The sequence below is a fragment of the Alosa pseudoharengus genome, unplaced genomic scaffold, assembly GCF_046254945.1.
Source record: "Alosa pseudoharengus isolate Yale_2024_CS ecotype anadromous, Long Island Sound unplaced genomic scaffold, YU_APseudo_1.1 YU_APseudo_1.1_scf_20, whole genome shotgun sequence".
NCBI lineage: Eukaryota > Metazoa > Chordata > Actinopteri > Clupeiformes > Clupeidae > Alosa > Alosa pseudoharengus.
This window is the reverse complement of record NW_027468664.1, coordinates 19491462-19512198: the sequence shown is the minus strand read 5'-3', so window position 1 is coordinate 19512198 and position 20737 is coordinate 19491462. Positions and strand designations below refer to the sequence as shown.

The 20737-nt window shown below is 43.1% G+C and overlaps 1 protein-coding gene across 1 annotated transcript; it reads left to right on the top strand.

Annotated features, from left to right (window-relative positions):
• The first annotated feature begins 5969 nt into the window (after positions 1 to 5969).
• LOC143136461 (crystal protein) lies at positions 5970 to 18067 on the top strand. The gene is made up of 8 exons (XM_076297184.1): positions 5970 to 6452; positions 6652 to 6853; positions 7180 to 7313; positions 8168 to 8295; positions 9036 to 9154; positions 9694 to 9834; positions 15093 to 15265; positions 17615 to 18067. The coding sequence occupies exons 1-8, from the start codon at positions 5970 to 5972 to the stop codon at positions 18065 to 18067; spliced, it is 1833 nt and encodes a 610-aa protein (XP_076153299.1).
• Positions 18068 to 20737: the final 2670 nt, after the last annotated feature.

Below are 20737 nucleotides of genomic sequence, written 5' to 3'. Positions count from 1 at the left end.
GCTTCTACGATCTTGATGCTTTGATTTGTATCGCATTTAATTATATTAAATTTATTATATTAGTGATTCTTACCACGGCATGCTGTGGTTGGACTTAGGAAGGGACTGATATCATAGTAGCCGCTTTGACAGACACAGGTGTAGGAATCCAAGGTGTTGATGCACACAGAGTGAGGAGTGCACTGGTTTAGCTCAAGCATGGAACACTCATCCGGGTCTAAAAATATGCAAAAAGCAGAACACCACAAAGTGCGCACTCAAAAGTGGACCAAACAAGCATAGTATTAGCTATTGTCATGGTTCCCTCTCCAATGCAACATGCCATGTGTACAAATGGGGCCTGTTTACATTTGTTTTAAGAATGTGTCCTGGGTGATCCAATCACAAGTTGTCAGCCGAGACCCATTATGGTTTACACATGTATTCAAGGTGTACAGCCAGAGACATTGCTGACCACTTGTGTTTAGATTGCTGCTATTGCTAAGGTCACATTCAATAGAATGCATTAGCATTTACACTACAAAAGAGATGTGGTCAAATGCGTCTCAGAACACCTCAGCAAGTGGTTTGAGTAATCAGATCACAAAGCGTCTTGGTGATTGCTTACACTTGTATTTAGAACTGACCACTTGTGATATACATTACAATGGGCAAATATCCTGAGCAGGTTATTTCTATCGTGTCACCATATAATGATTATTAAATAGGAAATACACCATGAACTGATAATTGAGAGGAATCTCCATCTCACCATCCCAGTAGATAATGTCATCATTGACTGTAATTCCAGTTTGTGAATGAGACCGGATAAATGTTAGCATTTCAGCTGAAGAGGATGGAACCCTTGCCTCTTTAACAGAGGCCTTCCTCATCACAAAACCAATTTTCGTCTGTGTTCCATTTCCATAGTCTTCAAATGTCAAAACATCAACACTTTCAGGGTGGGGGGAGTCTTTGACAAGCTCTGAGATCTGAGGGGAGACAATATGGGACAAACTGAAAAAATCTTTCCATTCCTTTCAATATTTCATTGTTTGATTCGACCATCTCTTCCTTTGATCAGAAGCTCACTTTGTTTATGACAATGCGCTTCAGCTGAAGTCGTGGTGGTGACTTTGGGTCTTCTAACTCGGCAGGCAGCCTCCAAGGTACAATCATGGCCAGAGAAGACCTCATAAAGTCATCAGCTAGGAAACATTTAAAGAGTTAACATGTTGGCTTATACCAGTGGTTCTCAAACTTTTCCTGTCATTCTCCACTTTGGATGTGGGGAATTTTCAAGCTTGACCCCATCACCCACCAAAATGGTAACGTTAAAATATTAGTCACATTTTGGTTTCACGTTACATTTCCCATCTCAGTCCCATGGATCCGATGGTCCTTTAATTTATATGTAGGCCTGTTTATGATGCCTATGTTTATGTGGTATGATCTTCCTTGTCAAAAAAGAAAGGCATAAATAAAGATAGGCACAAAAAAAAGAGACACATTTCACTTGTGGCGCCCCACCTGTCATGTCTCCATTCCCCATTAGCAGGGCCTTGTCAGTCCGACGGACATCCACCTCTGGCGCTTTCCGTGCGTCGAAGCACAGCACCACCCTGCTGGGGGACTCCCACCCGTGGCACTCCTCCCACACCTCCAGCGCGTAGGGCAGGCCCGGGGGCAGATGCCCCAGAGAGAGCAGGGGCTCTCGAAGGCGTCCGCTCCTGACCGGCGAGCCATCCTCGAGGGTGAGACTGTAACTGAAGGCCCCGCCGGGGCTGGAGGGGCTGCTCCACAGAGCGATGGAGTCTTCCGCTTGATATCGCAAGTCAGACACAACCCTGGGACCTTAGGACACACAACAAACACACAAAGACACTGGAGTGAAGATGCTGTTGGGTATGGGGCCAAATTACTAAAAAAAAAACATAAAATTCATGGCAGTTTTACAGCTGTGCATGGATATTAAAGATAAGGTTAGAAACACATGTAATAATTCTAGGATGGTATGAACCCCAAATTAAATAAACGTGTCAATCACTGAACAGAAGACTGTATGACCTTGAGCCAGTAAGGTGACTGTCGGTGGGGGATAGACACCCACTCAAACACATCTATACACACCTGTGTGTGTCTGAAGGGTTTTCACATTCATGACGATGCTCTCGCCACACACAGCCTCCACCCTGGCCGCGTAGCGCTGACATGGGACCAGACCCACCACCGTGTGGGTGGTAAGGAACGTGGAGGCCTGCAGTGCCCCCTGGTGGTACACTTTGAACACTGCGATCAGTGAGGCATCCATGACCGACCAGCTCAAAGTGTAGTTGTCTGGGCCCGCAGAAGACTGACGGATGCTTTGGATTGAAGAATGGGCTGAAAGGCAGATGAGATGCTGAACCGTAAATTATGAGACTAAATAAATTTGCCACAGGCCATAATATAATATTGGCAGTAGAAAGACAGAGTGTAAAATAAAAGGCATCACTGGTATTCAATTTGATAAGGTTGCATACCTTTGCTTTCTCTCCTCCACATAAAATCTAATGAAACACATTAGACCTTCCGTCTACTTATATGCAATCTTACTGAATGAACCCTCTTGAGTTAACCTTGGGGGAAATTTACCTTGATTGTGGGTGGCAACAATGAGAGAGGATTAATGACCTTTTACATTTCTATAAAAAGTGCCATAAAGATGAAAGGTTACTACCCAGTCCTGGGTGCCAGAAGGAATTTTCCCATTATTGTGAGGATAACACTGGCCTACAAGGTAAGGCATCCTGACCATATAACTAATCAGATTATGCCATAGTTTCTTCACTGAAAGGTTAATCTAACACTCCAGTACCCATTATTCATGTTTTCAGTGCTCAATCCAAGTGTCAAAGTGATGTCAAAATCCAAGTGAGGCCAAAATCATGGTACATACATAATATATACCCCACCACTACACCATAAGTGTGCTTGAAGTTGGTTCTATCCTTTGGAGAGACTTTAGGATCGTGGATTACCAGAGTTCCCGTCAATCATCACGGTCTTGCTGGTGCGGGACTCTATGCCAGACACACATACCGTCTGGAGGCCGAATTGAACGCGGCTGCACGGTGGCAGGTCGGACGCCGTGAAGATGAACGGCTGCCGCGTGTGCCGGTAGATTGTCTCCTCGACCACGTGGTCTGTGCCGTTGAGGTGTAGCATTGTGAGCAGGAAGAGAGAGAACCTATTGTTCCTGGGGCAGTCCCAGGATACGGTCACCTGACTGGTGTTCCACGACGTCACCTGGAAGTTTCTGGGCACATCTGGATCTATCACAGACAGAGACGGGGAGAAATAGAGATCAAGTGAGGAGACACACAATATCATTTTTATTGTAATGAATATGGATGGAGATATCTAGCGTTCTAAACATGTCTATGCAGCACAAATGAATGCTCAGCACCATCACTGGCTTAACATCATTACTTAGCTTTCGTTACCACATATTGAGAGTTTTCCAAGCCTACCATAATGATTCAACTCTTAATGCATGGTGAAAGGAAGATGGTTTTAAAACATTTCTGGGAATTGCATTGGGAGTAAAATTTGTGTTTTGATTATACAGAGGCCAGAACAACGGTAAATACTGAAAGCATGGCTTCAGAATGACTACTGAAATTTCTACATCATTCATTGTATTGCAAAACTTTACCTGTGATGGTGAACAGACAGGTGACCGAGGGTCTCGCCGGCAGCTCGTGGCAAGCCACATAGGGCATGCATCCCTGGAGACTGCTGAAGCGGTAGTACTGAGCCTCTGTGGTGTCCACACTGAGTGTAGTGTAGGCCCCCAGCTCCCGGTGGTAGATGGAGACAGAGGAGTGATGGGGGGTCTGAGGAAGAGGGGGCGTGGGGTCGTGTGTTTCTCTCCAGGACACGAGCAACATCGAGGAGCTGTGGGACTCCAGTTTCAGAGGAAAGCGAGTGGTGTGGCCTGAGAAGCCACAAAGCTTTTACTTCCACACTTAGTAAAACACATAAACACACATGCATGAGTTGTAAATGTTTAGTGCATTAATGCAAACTATCTGACTGCTAATTTAAGAGTGACATACCCAACATCAGAATGAAGTCTTCACTTTGATGGAGATATAGAGGGTCTTTCTCACATGCAAAAAATTGCTCGGGTGAAAAGACACTGAACGCATCCTGTGAAGGCCAAGAATTTTCACAATTCACTTTCTACATTCACAAAATTCTACAGTGTTATTAGAATACATAAGTGCAAACATGTAATTGTCATGCATGTCTGTCACACTCACCACTGAAAATTCATTGGGTGTTTCCTCTATTGCAGAATCTATACTTTGGAGCTCTATGGTATGTAAGCCTATAATTTTGAGCACAATACAGTAGCCATTTTACACTATATACTGTGTCAACTCAAATGTTCATTCCTTTCTTATTTTCTACCACTGTTATGTACTACTTTGGGATGATTTAGGTATCAAATAAATATGGCATACCCCAAAAGACTGTTCTGCAATGAAGGGTAAATAATAGAAGAAAACTCACTGTCACTGACAGAAAATGTCCAAGTTCGCGCAAGGTCTCCATATTGAAGTTTGAGAGAGTGCCGCTCGGATGTTTGGACGGTGAGGGAGTTAAATTTTCCGAACTTCCCAATGGACATCAGTTCAGCTTCATTCAGCCACGCACTGATATTTGGTCTGTGATTGAGATTAACCGCAGGGGCCCCTTAACGTGTATCAAACAAGCAGGTGGTATCAAGTTGTCTAAGAAAAAATGTTTACCTGGCAGTAGGTGTAGCGTTTGTGTCCTTCAGCAACCAGCATATGGAGAAATTGTATATGGTGCAGTCACCTACACCACACAGAAATGCATTCAATTTATTACATGAAATGTTGTATGTAAATCAACATTGGAGAAAGGGGTAGATTGTGCATGGGCTTGGTGGACCTTCGGATAAATACAGCCATGCTGTACTTGGCTAATAAAATTATCAGTTTGTAATATGCCAAGTTACTTACCCAAAGAACGTGAGAACTGGATGTGCACGGATATCAACGCAAATATTACGATGTTCTTGCACATCGTCGTCATTCTTGCGTAGAGTTGTTTGATTACTTTCAATGTTTTAATTGATCACTTTGATTTGTTTGGCTATAAACGTTTAGTTTCCTTTCATTTCAAGGTTGTCACTCCAGGACTTCCTGGCGTAATCAAAACTTGTCGCACGAGTGCGCACAGCTGACGTCTCCCGTCAAGTAATTAGGCTGTTTCTGAAAATGAGTTTATTTCCAAAGAAATGGTAATGACATCGATTGAATATACTCAAATATCAACCCCATACACATCCATGCATGTCTAAGTGTACGTAAAGTTATATTTGGGCCTGTAGTTACATAACACGAGACTTTGTGGTACCACTGAGCAAGACAGACCACATAGGCTACACAATTACGCATACTCTTTAGGCTACTGGCCTTATTTTTCTCTATCACACACACACACTATATTTAACAAGTCCAGATTACCGATACAATAGAGGACATAAAGAAGTTGTCTCTCCGAAATGTGAAAACAGTGAAGTGGATATGTACATCATGGGAACCTGCATTATCCCATTTGCTACTAAAGGGCAGACCAGCTGCTTTCAATTACCTACACAGCCTGTCCCCTGAAACCAACGTCATGTGTCCACCTTCATCCTGGCACACAACAAAAGATCCGTTGTAGCCGATCCCGCTCACAGCCCCCAAAAGATATCTTCACTAATTGAAGTCACAAGCACTAACACAGCCCAAACTGTAGGACGATAAGGCATTTGTATAGGCGAATGTTGCGGGCTCATTCTCCTAGGCTATAGTTTAGCAGCAGGATGGTCTAGCAGAAAACAGAAAGAACTGGAACCGGTGGAGACATTAATGACAGCAGGTAAGCACAGCTGAGTTAACCCAGGCCACCTCAAGAATAAGGAGAGGATGGGCGTCTTCAGATACTGGTTGTCAGCTTGCATCGTGGTATTGCTTTTCTCCTCAGTGCAGCCTGATGACTCCTCGTTCAGCCTGGTAGGGTTGCTGAGGAGTCTCTCTTCGGGGATTCTCGTCCGCAACGAGCCCGTCGTGATTGACAGAGAATTGCACGATTTGGAAAAGGAGGATGTGGAGCGTAACGAAATCCCCATGTTGGAACCAGAGCTGAATCAGGCCTCTGAGATCTCCAACGCCGACCCCACGAAGCAGGGACCCAAAGTCTTGACCAAAGATGGCATTATTAGAGGCAAAACCGTGGACAAGGCACACATATTTTACGGCATCCCATTCGCAGATCCGCCACTGGCCGCATACCGATGGAAACCGCCCAGACCTGTGACCCCATGGAAAGGGGAGTATGATGCCACCTTCCCCAGGGCTGCGTGCATGCAGGGCTGTATTGGGCCCATCTCTGAAGAGTGCCCAGCTAAGGTGAGTGTGGCATTGGGACCTCACCAACCATCACAATGTCATGCATATATTAGAGTGGGGTGAAATAATTTCCCCAGCCTATTGCTATCCAAGCAAAAATAAATATTCTGCAAAATAGGACTAGGTTTAATCCATGGATGTGAAAACAGCCCTAAATGTCCAGCCATATAAAGGCCTGTCCTACACTGTGTGCTTCCAGGTGAGTGAGGACTGCCTCTACCTGAACATCTTTGTCCCTCGGAGTGTGGACTTCACCTCCCCTCTGCGCTCCCCCATGCCCGTGATGGTGTGGGTCCATGGGGGTGACTTCATTGCCGGAACAGCCTCCAAGCCCCTGTACGACGGCCGCTTTATCAGCAACTTCACCCACACCGTGGTGGTGAGCGTGGCCTACCGTCTGGGTAAGACTCCCAGACCCCTTAGTCATACGTCCCCTATTCATCATGGACATTTGGGCTCCCAGCGACCCCCTGTGGTTGGCTATGGATTGATTTTGTGTGACTTGTTGTATATTACTCAAACTCTGCATGTATATATTTATACAGTATGGTATATATTTTATACACTCTTGAGACTAGTTTGAAGGGTAGTCAAATGTGTTCAGTTCCTGAAATGCAAATATTATTGATTAAAAATGCAAAGCTTCATCATACCTTCACCTTCAGGAATGCACATGCTAAGTGACAGTAATTCTAACTCATCTCTAAACAATATTGTCTCATTACAGGGGCTTTTGGTTTCCTGGTTTCCGGTAAAGATTCTAAGACCTCGGCTGTGGGGAATTATGGTATTTTGGATCAGCAGGCAGCCCTCCTTTGGATCCAACAAAACATAGCAGTGTTTGGAGGTGACCCGACCAAGGCAGGACAACAGCACACACACATACACACACACACACACACACACACACACACACGGACACACATCTATCTGACTGCGTGTACACAACATACAGGGGGGAAATTGTTTCTTGATTGTTGATGTAGGTGACCCAGATAACTGTTTAGGATGCAAACATTTGTGAAGGGTATATTGACTTTTTAACTGAGCGTTTCCCCCAGCAAATGTGGAAGGAACATCTTGAGCACCGTTGAAGCCTCATATTAATCATTCACATGATTAAGTGATGCGACACAACTCCCCCCCCCAGTCTGTCAAAATTGAGGAGAGCTGAGTTGGGAGACTCGCTAGCGGAGCAGACAAGGCCTTCTTTCATATGCCATGTTGTTGCTGGAGGGGGATTTCTCTAATGAACCCATTCCCTTTGCATTGAGATTAAACAACAATTTTGTGAGTCATACCAATCCATTCTGACCAGAGGCAGCGTCGGGGGAAACAAAATTGAATTGAACAGAAATAGACATCAGCCTGTCTGTCTTGCGCTCTCTTTCACACATGCACACACTTTAACACATGCTCGCTCTCTCTCTCTCTCTCTCTCTTTCTCTCTCTCTCTCTTTCTCTCTCTCTCTCTCTCTCTCTCTGTCTCTCTTTCTCTCTCTCTCTCTCTCTCTCTCTCTCTCTCTGTCTCTCTCTCTCTCTCTCTCTCTCTGTATGTGTGAGTAAAAGTGCTAATAACTAGAGAGAGAGAGAGGCGTACAAGTTGTTGCATATATACAGTCTAGTATATACAGAATAGATACAGTCCATGTCAGTATGTATGTACTGTACTGAGTGTGTGTCCTCATGTATTTTGCTGTATGTCCCTGAGACAGGTGACCATATTTGGGGAGAGTGCTGGAGCCCAGAGTGTGAGTCTACACCTGATGATCCAGAGCAGCAAGCCGCTCTTCAAGCAGGCCGTCTTCCAGAGTCTGCCCTTCTCCATCCCTCTCAAGACCAGGTAGGCGCTTAGGCAAAGCCTGCACATCACGCATATAGAATGCATAGAATGTATGTGTTTATGACTAGGGCATATATTATATATAGCCTATATATTCATCCAAATGTATGAATGTATGTTTTAGACTAGAGGAATAGCTTTTTCATTATTTGTGTTAAAGGAACCATATGTAAGATTGTGGCCAAAACTGGTACTGCAACCACTTTCAAACTGTAGAGCGGTGTATCCCCCCCCCCACCCCCCTGACTCGAGGTTGCCAACCCGGATGCCGAAACACTACTGACTTTGTGATTAGTAGATAGGTGGGAGGTGGCACATCAGGCCAAACCAAAACACAACATGAAATGACAAAACACAACATCAACATCAGTTGAGGGCTGCAACTTCACTTTTTAAATGACAATATCCTGGCCGTACTACTGTTGTCAGTGATATAAGTATTTAAAATGAACATGATTTCTTAATGTCTAGTGACATATCAGGGCCATTTTATTATTAATTGAAATACATTTCTTACATACAGTTCCTTTAACATGGAACCCATCCGATAATCAGTGATGACTGAAAATGACAAGGGAAAAGACCCCCCACCACCACCACCACTCAAACACACACTCACCTCAGTTACGCCACATTTTAATAAGAAAAAATAACATTCACTTATGTGCTGAATAAAAGTGTTTTTTGGTTTCACTTTTGTGTGTGTGTGTGTGTGTGTGTCTTGTTTGTCTGTCTGGCAGACATGATGCCCTGAAGCTGGGGAAGGACTTTGCCAAGCAGGCCAACTGCTCAGTGAAGGACATTGTGTGCCTGCTGTCCCTTAGCCCCCAGGCTGTTCTCGCTGCGCAGATGAAGTCCAGTAAGAAGATCTCTCTCTTTCTCACTCCTTCTCTCTCTGTTACACCTGAGGCCATGAGAGCCATGCTTTGTAAGACTGGACTGACAGACAGGCCTCCAGTATCTCAGTATTTCTGTATCTCTAATCTTTTTGTCTATCTGCTGTGTGATGAATAGTCTTTGTGATGACTCCATGTTTAGTTTCATATGCCATGATTCCATTGCAGTAAATTACAAAAGCTGAGGGTGATGTTTTATTATTATAAATATTGAAGACAATTTTGTATTGCTCAAAGACACTGTATGGGTCCTTTTCAGTGCTTTTGTTCTTTTTGGTTTCTATAGAATGTTAAGGCAAGTTAATGCCAGTGATGGGTAAGCTACTTACAAAATGTAGCTTAAATGAAGGAGAAATCCAGCCATTTTTCATATAGATCTCTGTTTTTCGAGGTCACCAAGTACTGTCTTAGAGCTTAAGAGCTTAGCTCACTACATTTTGCCCATCACTGGTTACTGCAAACATTGCTCAAATGACACAAGCATGTATCTGTGTTTCCCCAGGCTCAAAGGTGATCAACCCATTCCGGTTCCTGGAGATTTTTGAGACCTGGGGGCCTTACATTGATGGAGAGCTCATCAAAGAGCAGGCTGTGACTGCCTTCCAGAAGGGACACTGGCAAAAAGAGAAGCCAGTGCTCTTGGGTAAGGCCACACATGTTAGGTTTAGGGAAGTCATTGTGCACATCCCAGGTGAGGGACAAAAAAACACGGTCAGTAAATTCTTAAAAAGTGGACATTTCTCGAATCTCACACAAAAAAGGAAAAGATTTGAGAACTCTGCACATTTGTTAAGTATTCATTTGCCACACATGAGCATGTGTATGAGTAAGTTACTGTTTAAAACAAACTTCAGGTGGACTTGATATGGACCTGGCTCCCTACGTGGTTCCTCTTGATGCCTCTCTTGTTATATTTGTTTGGTTCCAAAATGCTATATCTATTTTTTTAACCCTTACGAGCCCGACCGTTCTAATTTCGTTACAAAAGTAACGATGGCCAATCGTCTAATATCTCAGCTGTCCAATGACTGATTTTATTTCTGAAATCTTCCCCGTAATGCTGACAACATAAGCTTCAATTTGATATGATTGGTTAAGGGGTTTATGGCGCGAAATGTTTTGGATACTTGAAGATGAGTCTTGAAAAAATATTTTCACTGGAGTCGGTGCATTGGACGTGGACAGCCGGATGCCACCTGCACTTAAGTTGGAGTTTACCTCGACTGGAAACCACACAGCTGGATAAACTGAGGTAATATTGTTTTTACATCGTTTCTAGTTATGGTTTATCTTAATTTGAAGTCCTTAAATCATGTTATTTGACAGTAATATGCTTTCTCATCAGCGTCAACATTATGGCTTAGCGGGGCGCTAGTGCATCGTCACGTAACTGTATAATTCTGAACTGATTGCAATATTATCGTTTGCTTTTGATGTCAGTTATTTTCATTTGACAGTTTCATTTAAAAACCTGTTAGTATATAACCTGTAGGTAAGTTTGTTTTCTAGTACCAATTTGCTTGTTAGGTAAGCATTATATTGGCAAGACAGTATAGCAAACCAAAGCTGAATAAATCAATGGGCGCCGCGTTTCTAAGTTGCGTTCTCTTACATGAAATAAATTGAGCGATATTTTTACTCCTCTCAATATGTAACGTTAGTTGTAGAATATAAGATGTGAAATCACATATTCTGTCAGAAATGTAATTAACTTATTGCCTTTCCTCCGGTTGTTATCTGTTGTGCAGTCTGTAGTGAACTATTTTAGCTTGCTAACTTCTAAATGACAAACATCAGACGTGCTTGTCTCAACATTTTCTAAGATGGCATGACTTGAAATAGATGAAGCACAACTCCTCTCAATATTTAGTTATAGAAAACATGATGTGAAATCACATATTCTGTCAGAAATGTCATTATTGCATTTCAGCTGTTTGTTACTAGGTGAAATGTAATCTGTCTTTATCTTGATGCCAGCCAGGCAATCAGATTTAGGCAAGGCCGTAGCCATGATGTCAACATTGGGGGGGACCAAATCTGTGGTGCGGTCTGAATTTTAATAGCAGAATTTCAATACATTTCCTGCCATGCAAAAATATTATTAAATTCACAAACAAGTCATTAGTTAAGTCAGTCAATTAAGATATACCAAACTTTTGACGGACATAGGCACGGATGGATTATGAACCTCTGGGCATAGATGCAAAAAAAACCTCCCCTGTTAAGATAGGGGCGCCCGGGGGCATACTTCTCCCGGAAGACTTAAAAAAAATGACCCTTTATATTATGACGACTTGTGAGTTTTGTGGAAATAGAAGAGAAGGGCGGAGAAGCAACTTCACACAGTCTTAGGCTTCAGGGCCCCCTGAGCTCTTGGGCACAGTAGGTCCATTCAATAATCCATCCCTGGATATAGACCTGTGGTATGACTCCATTTGTCTCCAAAATGTATATTTTAAAAGAAAATACAAACTAGAGTATCTTTGATAACCTCTATATTACACTGAATGCTTACTCATAGGTTTGGACCTATAGCCCAATAATATTTTGTATTTTGATTTTATTATTCTGGCAGCTAATCACACAATTTTAAGGTAATTTGAAAGGGATGGGATTCAAGATAGGCTAGCCTACTAAGTCATGTCCCTCTTCTGTCTGACTCACCCCAAGTAATGCATATAGGCTGGTTTCTGACAGAAATTACGTTTTGTGTTAACATGTAGAAACACAGCCTTTATTTGGTGACTGGAGGTGGAAATTCCTTTCTTTGGTTATTGTCCGCGATTCACATTAACTGTAGGCTATCACCGCCATTGTAAACGTTTTTTCAACTTTTGTGCCGTCGCCACATTTGAGTGCTACTATACGTTTTGCCTGCGTGGATGCGTGATTGAGCGCGAATCTAAATGTAACATGCAAGATGCAACAGCCATTTCTAAGGCTTATAAACCGGTTCATTTCTGACATTACTACTAGCATATGAATACATTATTTATGTTGTAAGACATGTGAAATAAATGAATGACACAGGCACGCACAAATTCAAATAAAAGGACACTTTCGCTTTTTCACTTTCGCTAGCATTGCGAGAAAATAGGCTACAATATGGAATTGCTTCAAAGTTCCCTTTGAGTCTGATCAGCTTAAAAAATGAATGGGGTTTCCTTAGACAGTGCTACACCTTTCCAACAAGTTTTGTGAGAATTATACCGGTATCTTTTGCGATATTGTGACAGCCCGCACCGCAGCAGGGTGCAGGAAGCTTTTAATAGCGCACGCCTCAAACGATAAACGCAAAACCTCCAGGACAAACCACTCACAGTGTAGGCTTCTCTCTCTGAAACCATCAACAGGTCACTAATTTGTGCGTTATTTACGTTTGATTGCATTTCAGATGGCGGGACTTGTTGGTTTCCTGTAAGCCTATAGCGTTTCTTTCTTTATTTATTATGTCCGAATATTGGGGGGGACATTTTGGTCACGTCTGAATATTGGGGGGGACACGTCCCCCCCAAAGTCTATGGTGACTACGGCCCTGGATTTAGGGTAGCTAAACCCATGTGTAATACAATGACTTTTCATAGGCCTACTTAGAAATATTTCGAGTATATTCTGAGGATGCTTCAATAGTTTAGGCTACCTCTTCTTTTGTGTGCATACATGCACAAATCTGTAGTTTTGTGATTTCATTTTTTACATTAATAAAGGTATTTGTATGATTTCGCTCTTGTTTCAGATGGAGGATGACAAGACCTACACAGACCTTCTCGCAAGCCTGAAGAGGTAGCTGACTGCTCATGAGCTTGCGCTCACAATGCTGAAGACCATGAGGGGATGGAGGAAGAAGGTATAGATTTATGTGCCGTGCGTAGGATGGTGCAGACTAAATAACTGTGTGCAATAGACTTGTTATGTTCTTTTTTACTCACATTGTTGTCCCAGGCATATGTGGTTTTACCAACCGGAAGGAATGGGAGCTTGTGCTTAGTAGGCCATCGTATGCAAACAGTGCAGGGGCATGGGACAAAGACCCCAGAAGAGTTTCACAGGTTTCTGGGATTGATCATTTACATGGGGGTTCACTTCCCTCCCTAATATCCATTGCTACTGGGGAACCAAGTCTTGGCAGGGATCAGGGGACATTGACCAAATGATGAATACATATTGTGTACTCCAAAAAACGCAGAATACCAGAAAACACTTTTTCTCCATTGACATTGCCGTGTAGCTTCTTGTTATTTCAAGTTTGACAATGCAATGCAGAATCTGGTGTTGAACCTAGGTTTGGTAGCTACAACCAGAAAGAATTTGGAGGAAATCTATCACAACAGCTGGTAGGCATTTCCGTTGAAATTTCAGCCTCACCTTCAGCTGCTCCAACTACTACTCTGTCGTCTTTCCATCAAGTACATATTCCTGTACAGCAGGAGCTTGTTATAAAAAAACGTACATAATAAAACTAAAGTAGCTTGTATGGCCCTGGAGTGTAACGGTAGGCGAATTTGTTTTATTGATAAACAAATTGCTGTCAGATTTGGCATTCTGCAAAAGGGGATGCGTTTAGTAATGAGTCATAGCTCTTCTGTGTTCAACCTTCAGGTTCCCCACCCCACCTTTCCCTATCCTCCTCTGTAAGTGTGTGTGTGTGTGGGTATGAGTTTGTGTGTATATGTGTGTATGTGTTTATTCTCCACAGGCTTGTTCTAAGTATATAATCCACTTTCAAATGTTTAGAACACATTGATTTTTGAATGATGTTGATTGTATTCCTAGCTTTTCATGAATAATAATACATGTTATATATGTATATAATTTTCATATTATACTGATTTATATAAGGAAGTTGTATTTGTTGAATCAAATGTATTTTATGTCTCTTTTCCGAAATGGTCTTCAATGAATACAGTATACTTACTTCCTGTATTACTGGTAAGGTACAGTATGTTTTTTTTTAATGTCATTCTTATTGACTGTAGCATTTGCTTATATACAAATAAATGGTTTATTCTTATAGACCAAATACATCTAAACCATTGTTTCTGACTTGATTATTAGTTTTTATACATACTTTTATGTTGTAGGTGAGAAAGTGAATGTGAATTCTGTCAACATTCTAAATCCCGTTTCCTGCATTTTTTTACACTGATCACTAAAATTATCATAACTTTTGAAAGGTTAATGATATTCCAATACAGTCTTTTTTGTTAAATAGCCCACAACTTGCTGAACATTTCATACACTCTATATTTGTCTCTATCTTGTAGAGAAATATGATGAAAATTCATTTTTATGTGAATTAAATTAAATTTTGACAAATTCCGGATATACATTTGGAGAGGATTTTCAAATACTGTTCATTACTATATCAACATTACCATATGTATTATACATAATTTCATAGAACTGATCCTTCTGATTACAATGGTATGTATATCCCATTGATGGTATGTATTATACTCAAGAAATAAGGTTTTTTGTGTGAGGAGGTCATCCAGCACCAAAAATGGAATGTTCGTCACGGGCACGAAAGGGTTAAAACATTAACAAGTCATGTTATTTAATTATGTATTTCAGGTAATATCAATAAAAATGCAGTTGTGTTTTGATTGAGTTAAGATAAATCAAATAACAATAACCCAATTACAGTTCCACTGAAGTTACTAGGAAAACAATAAAAAAGAATGATTTATGAAAATTCATTAAAATGGAGGACATAGCATTTATGGAATATCTCAGTACTTCCCTCTATAATGTTAAGTTTTTTTTAGGTAGTTGAACTTTATGTATACTAGGGTGTGGCCATAGGACTTCAGAAAAAGATATTGGGTATGTTCCATAAACTACACTGTGCGCTGTCAGACCGCCATATTGTTTTGTTATATTGTAATATGTTTTTGGCAGGCACCACATCAGAGGAGGGGGTAATATTTGTGTTTGGGGTCTTTACCAAACCTGTGTCTCCAGTGGAGTGCACAGTCTACACCACGGCCATCTTTAAACAGCACACCATCCGCATCCTGCGCAAGTACCTGCCGCTATACAAGGATGCAGACCGAAGGGACATGCTGTCTCAGGTGAGTCATTCACAAGCTTTCACATGCAAATGCACACGTGTTCACTCACACGTGTACATGGCCAAATGTTCCAGTTCACTTACTCGCTCTCTTTCTCACACACACACACACACACACACATAAATACATGCACATACATACATACACATACATACATACATAGACACACAAACATGGTGATGTGCTCAGAGCCATATAGAATTATTTCAGATATTATCATGTGACCTTACCATAACATTCAGGGTCAATGCATTGGTATACATGTTATACCAATGCATGGTAAACATCTTATGACTCCAAATACACCCAAATACACCAACTTAATAAAAAGTGTTTAAAAGATTCCTGGTAATGTCTTGTGTGAGAAAGAAATAATCCACGACAACATTGGATGGTATAGAGGACGCACAACTTCCTTAGACTGGGGGGTGGGGTGGGGTGGTGTAACTCCTCAAAATTCTAAGGCCAGTCACATCCGTTCCTTGATCTCCTGAGTTGGCCCGACAAGGAGGCCCACGGAGCGTGACGAGGACGCAGCTGTCTCCTTTGCCTGTCTGCTGCGTGCCGCTGGGCTGCTGTAGCTAACCCACATTGGATTAAAACGAGCACTCAATCCATTATTAGCCATTAGAAGTATTTGAGTCATGCAAGGAGATAGCAGCCTCATAGCATTAAGAGGAGAGGTGTCCTTGCCGTTAATTGGAAATCAGAGGCAAAACTAGACATATTCACTCCAGACAAGCTGAATGACCCTCTAATAGGGGTCTGTTCAGTCAAAATTAAATTATCATCAAAACAGACAGAGAATGTAAAAGTAATTAATAAAAATCCATTGCCTTGATGTTACAAGCATTTTGATTTTTTGTAGGCTATTCTAAATTTGATTGATCTAAAGCTACAAAATCAGTAAAACTTTGTCAATAGCTTTGCTACACAGGTGATGAGACCTGTGAGATCTCTAGAAACAGACTTCAATCAGCTCAGCTGACAGTCTGGCTTTGTCAAACTGCTGCAATGTTATGTGACAGTTGCTGTGATGGTGGCAGTAACTTGGCTACACATGTTGCCAGCAGAGGGCGCTAGAGTCTTTGGAACGCTTGATAAGAGTCAGCCCCAGTTTCCCCTCCGCTGAGCCCATCCACAGGATTCTGCTCTAGACTGCTGGCCGGAATGGATGAGAACCCCCCATGTCTAACTGCCAAGGCAGACTGTCATGCAGATGGTGATGCTTTTATTTGAATTAGAGCACTGAGATGAGAGAGAGAGAGAGAGAGAGAGACAGACACAGACACAGAGAGAGAGAGAGAGAGAGAGAGAGAGATGCAGAGAGAGGGGAGAGAGAGACAGACAGAGAGAGAGGGGGGGCAGACAGAGAGAGAGACAGAAAGAGAGAGAGAGAGAGACGGGGCAAGAGATAGCTTTGATTAATAATAGAAGATTTTGAATATGTTGAGCCACAGAGAATTCATCAGCCCATATGTAGACTAAAATATCACAGTTTGGCCTCAGAGAGATAGATAGAAAGAGAGAAATAAATGTAACCACTGCTGCCACTGCTGCGGCACATGTGGAGCAGTAGGGGGTGGGCGCCTTACTCAAGAGAGCACCTCAGCTGTGGATGTGCACATGGGAGAGTGATGTTCAATCACTCCCCCTGCCCTACCAGTCAGGGATCAAACTGGCCACCCTTCAATCACAAGTCTGATTCCCTAAACCAGTGGGCTACAGCAGCAGCCGCAAGATTAGATTTACTATTATAGATGGTGTAGGTAAATGCCTAGAATAGCACTTAGACTAGATATGTTATTAGTGTGTGAAATGATTGAGATCTGGAACAGGAGAGGGTTATTATGGTGTGACAGCTTGCAGGCTGAGGTCTGACTTTTAAATGCAGCCTGTCAGTAGGGTCTCCGCCAGAGAGATGGAAAAGGTCTCCACACAAATGTCAGGTCTCATGAATATTAAAAAATGAGAGACCTGGGGAAATGAAGAGGGGGAATCGGGGATGTGAGAAGTGCGTGCGTGCGTGCGTGTGATCAGTGTGAAGTATATAAGATGCATTCCATAAAAGAAGGTTTTTGTATACATTTTTGTATCAAAGATTTACAATCATGGGTAGGGCTTTAAGTGTTAAGTGCATGTGTCATCAGTGTCTGTGCTATTTAGAACTGTAGGCAACAGTTGTAGATGAATGTAGCTTCTGCCAGCCATACCGCTCATATATACAAACTCCATTGCAATCTCAGTGTTTGTTTTCAGTTCATTCACTGCCAGTGTTCCTGACCATCTCTCTTCGTCCCATGTCTGTTGTCTCTGTGTCTGTTGTCTCTATGTCTGTTGTCTCTGTAGATCGTGACCGACTACGTGTTCCTGTGTCCGTCCCGTCGCGCGGCTCGCGCCGGCGCTCTGGCGGGCAGCTCGGTGTGGATGTACGTGTTCGACCACGTGGCCAGCGACCCGCGCATCTGGTCGGGCATGTCCATGTGCTACGAGCACGTGTGCCACGGCGCCGAGCTGCCCTTCCTCTTCGACTCGGCCGGCGTGGGCAACTTCTCGCTGGCGCCGCCCGAGCGCCTGCTCTCCAACCGCATGCTGTGCTACTGGGGCGCGTTCGCACACGCCGGCAACCCCAGCTCGCGCTTCGAGCAGAGCAACTTCTGCCTGCAGCAGCGGCCGCCCGCCTGGCCCCAGTACGCCGGCTCGTCCGGCTGGCTCGTCATGAACTTCACCGTGCACTCGCACGCGCAGGCCGGCTCTCGCAACGACATCTGCGACTTCTGGGACAAGTTGGGCATCTACTGAGTCTCTCTCCAGGAAAGGACATTTTGGGGGAGGGGTAAGCACACAGGCCAGGTCAGGTACACCTAATGGTCACCTTACACCAAACAACTTTCATCTTTCAAGAATCTTTCTCAAATGTCTTCTCTTGTCAAAGTTGTTTGGTGTAAGGAGGTCATAAGATGAGATGAAACTGTGTTTAATGTAATGGGGATGTCAGGTAATCTGTAGTGAGGTGAGAAGGATAGTTGTAGGGCTGTTGTGATGAGCATATTCAGAGAACCCAGGGTTTTTTTTTTTTTTGCCCGGCCTTTTCCCGGAGTCAGTTTAGGTCATTATGGTAGAGCAATTTTGTAGGCGCGGTTGTAGGATCAGTTAGTCACACTAACACAGTCTGCACACGCTCAGTGCAACTGAACATATGAGTACATACCCCCCCACCCCAACCCCATACTCTCTACACTGACAGGCTCGTTGACCTCTGACCCCAGGGGCAAGAGGTAATGAAAGGTTTGTGTGCTGCAAAGCCCCACTCAAAAGTACTGCAACCAAAGGAGCTGTGCGATACATGTTCAAGGAAGGGGAAGAGAGAAAGAGCAAGAGGGAGATCCTTTTATATATTAACACAGATTCTTTTCTTTCTTGTTGCTTTGAATAACCATTTTCTTCACTCACCAACCTGCTGTACAGAATGAATGCTCTCACTGGACATTTTTTATTTCAGAAGACTATGCAGGTAAAATCATTTCAAAGGGCCTAAGTGTATGTTGATAAAAGCTTGGGGGAGCGTTCCGAATGATAAAAAAAAAGACTATGTTGTGTTATTCACGTGCCACGTCCTGAGGCACTATGATGTTCTCTGTTCTCCGATGAGGGTAAAATAAAACGTTTTAAATGAAAATCTATACCACCCGTGGATCTTTCATATATAATCATCCTATTGCCTGCAGAGCTTCTCTACAGTAAAAGTGTTTTATTTCACTTGAGTGTGCAGTCTTTCATCTGTCACCAAGCATGCATGAATAAGGAGGACAGTACATTCCAGTTATATGAAGTGATTCAGCAAGTGCTTCTGAGTCAGGCTTTTATTCCCCTCTATAAGCATAATTTTACCTATATTTGGAATAAAAGGTACCCGTGTGTGATTATACAGCAATTTTACAAAAAGCGTTGTATCACCTATGTGTTAAGGCCTGTGGTTTTATGTGAATGTCCGGGGGGGGGGGGGTTCGGAAGCTGCGGAGTCCAAACGTTATAGTCTTGCATAATTTAATTTGCAGTCGCAATGGAGAACAGCCCCAGGGACAGGGACAGACTTCTAATAGACTGTTTTTAAAGCTCCGAACAAAAAAACTTGGTGGTTTTAATTCCACATCTCTGCTGCATGGAGCCCCTCTGCATGTTCAATTGGCGCTTTACATCCGAGCAACCCAAAGAGTATCACTGCTTTTTGTCTTAAGGCATCTGTGTTAATGAGTTAATTACACGTGGATTTGGGGCTCAATGTCAAGAGACCGGCTCAGAAATGTGTCCTATTTTCTCCAGACAAACCACCCAATTATAGAGATGCCAAGAAACACACTGCAATGTCTAAGTGCACTGCCCACATTTGTCCAACAAGAGGGCCCGCTCCTAAATCCGCAACACAATGCGCTTCTGCTAAGCTTATTAAGTATGAATCAGAGCAGTTTTCATAATGTGTCATTGATCCATTATTGCCTCTTTTTTGACTGTTTAAAAATGTAATCCTAATGCTGAGGTCATTAATGTCTGTTAGGGTGTCCACCTCTGACTCACTGATTGTACTCTGTTCCAACACATCCATCCAATCAGTTCTAATAAACTGCATCATGAAAAAAGCAACAGATTCTTGGAAGCCCCTTTATGGCTTTGCCTCCCAAGAATCCTGTGTTGATTTGCCACTGCTGGAGTCAGTGGTTGGCCGAGTCCTTGAAATTATGAGTGCTCCACTGTGCAACAGCTGAAAGCATGTGCATGAGACTGTGATTGATTATGGCTGTGTGTGTGTGTGTGTGTGTATGTATGTATGTGTGTGTGTGTGTGTGTGTGTGTGTGTGTGTGTGTGTGTGTGTGTATGTATGTGCATGCATGCCTGGGTGTGCGTGCGTGCGTGTGTGTGTGTGTGTGTGTGTGTGCTACACCAGAAGGGGCACATGGGCACATCGCATTCCAGAACAATCTGATTACAGCCGAACGGAGGCACCAATTAAAAATCAGATGACAGCTATGTATGCGCGCCACTGCATGGTCCAGCAAGCATCAGATTAGCAGTGGACAGGCCCCCAGTGTGTGTGTGCATAGGCTGGCAGACACCATGCACACAGAATCCTTTAACACAGGAAGAGAGAGAGAGAGAGAGAGAGAGAGAGAGACCGATCTAATTAACAACAGAGTACCTCTCAGAAATGCTCCGACAGAGCAACGACTCCACGGGCAATTGAACTGCAGGGTCACAGAGCGCAACACAAACGTGAGCTTGCACATAAAAACGGCCCACAGTGGGCCAGAGACAGGCTGAGGATTTGAAGCCAGACGGTTGAAAAACGTGGTCCTCCCTGTAATGTTTTGCTTCCATGCTTTTACTGATGCAGAGGGAACACAGCTGAGGGGCACTGCATGTGGCAGATTGATGGACGATCGGTGAGAAAAAGATCTTGCTAGAGGAGGAGTGTT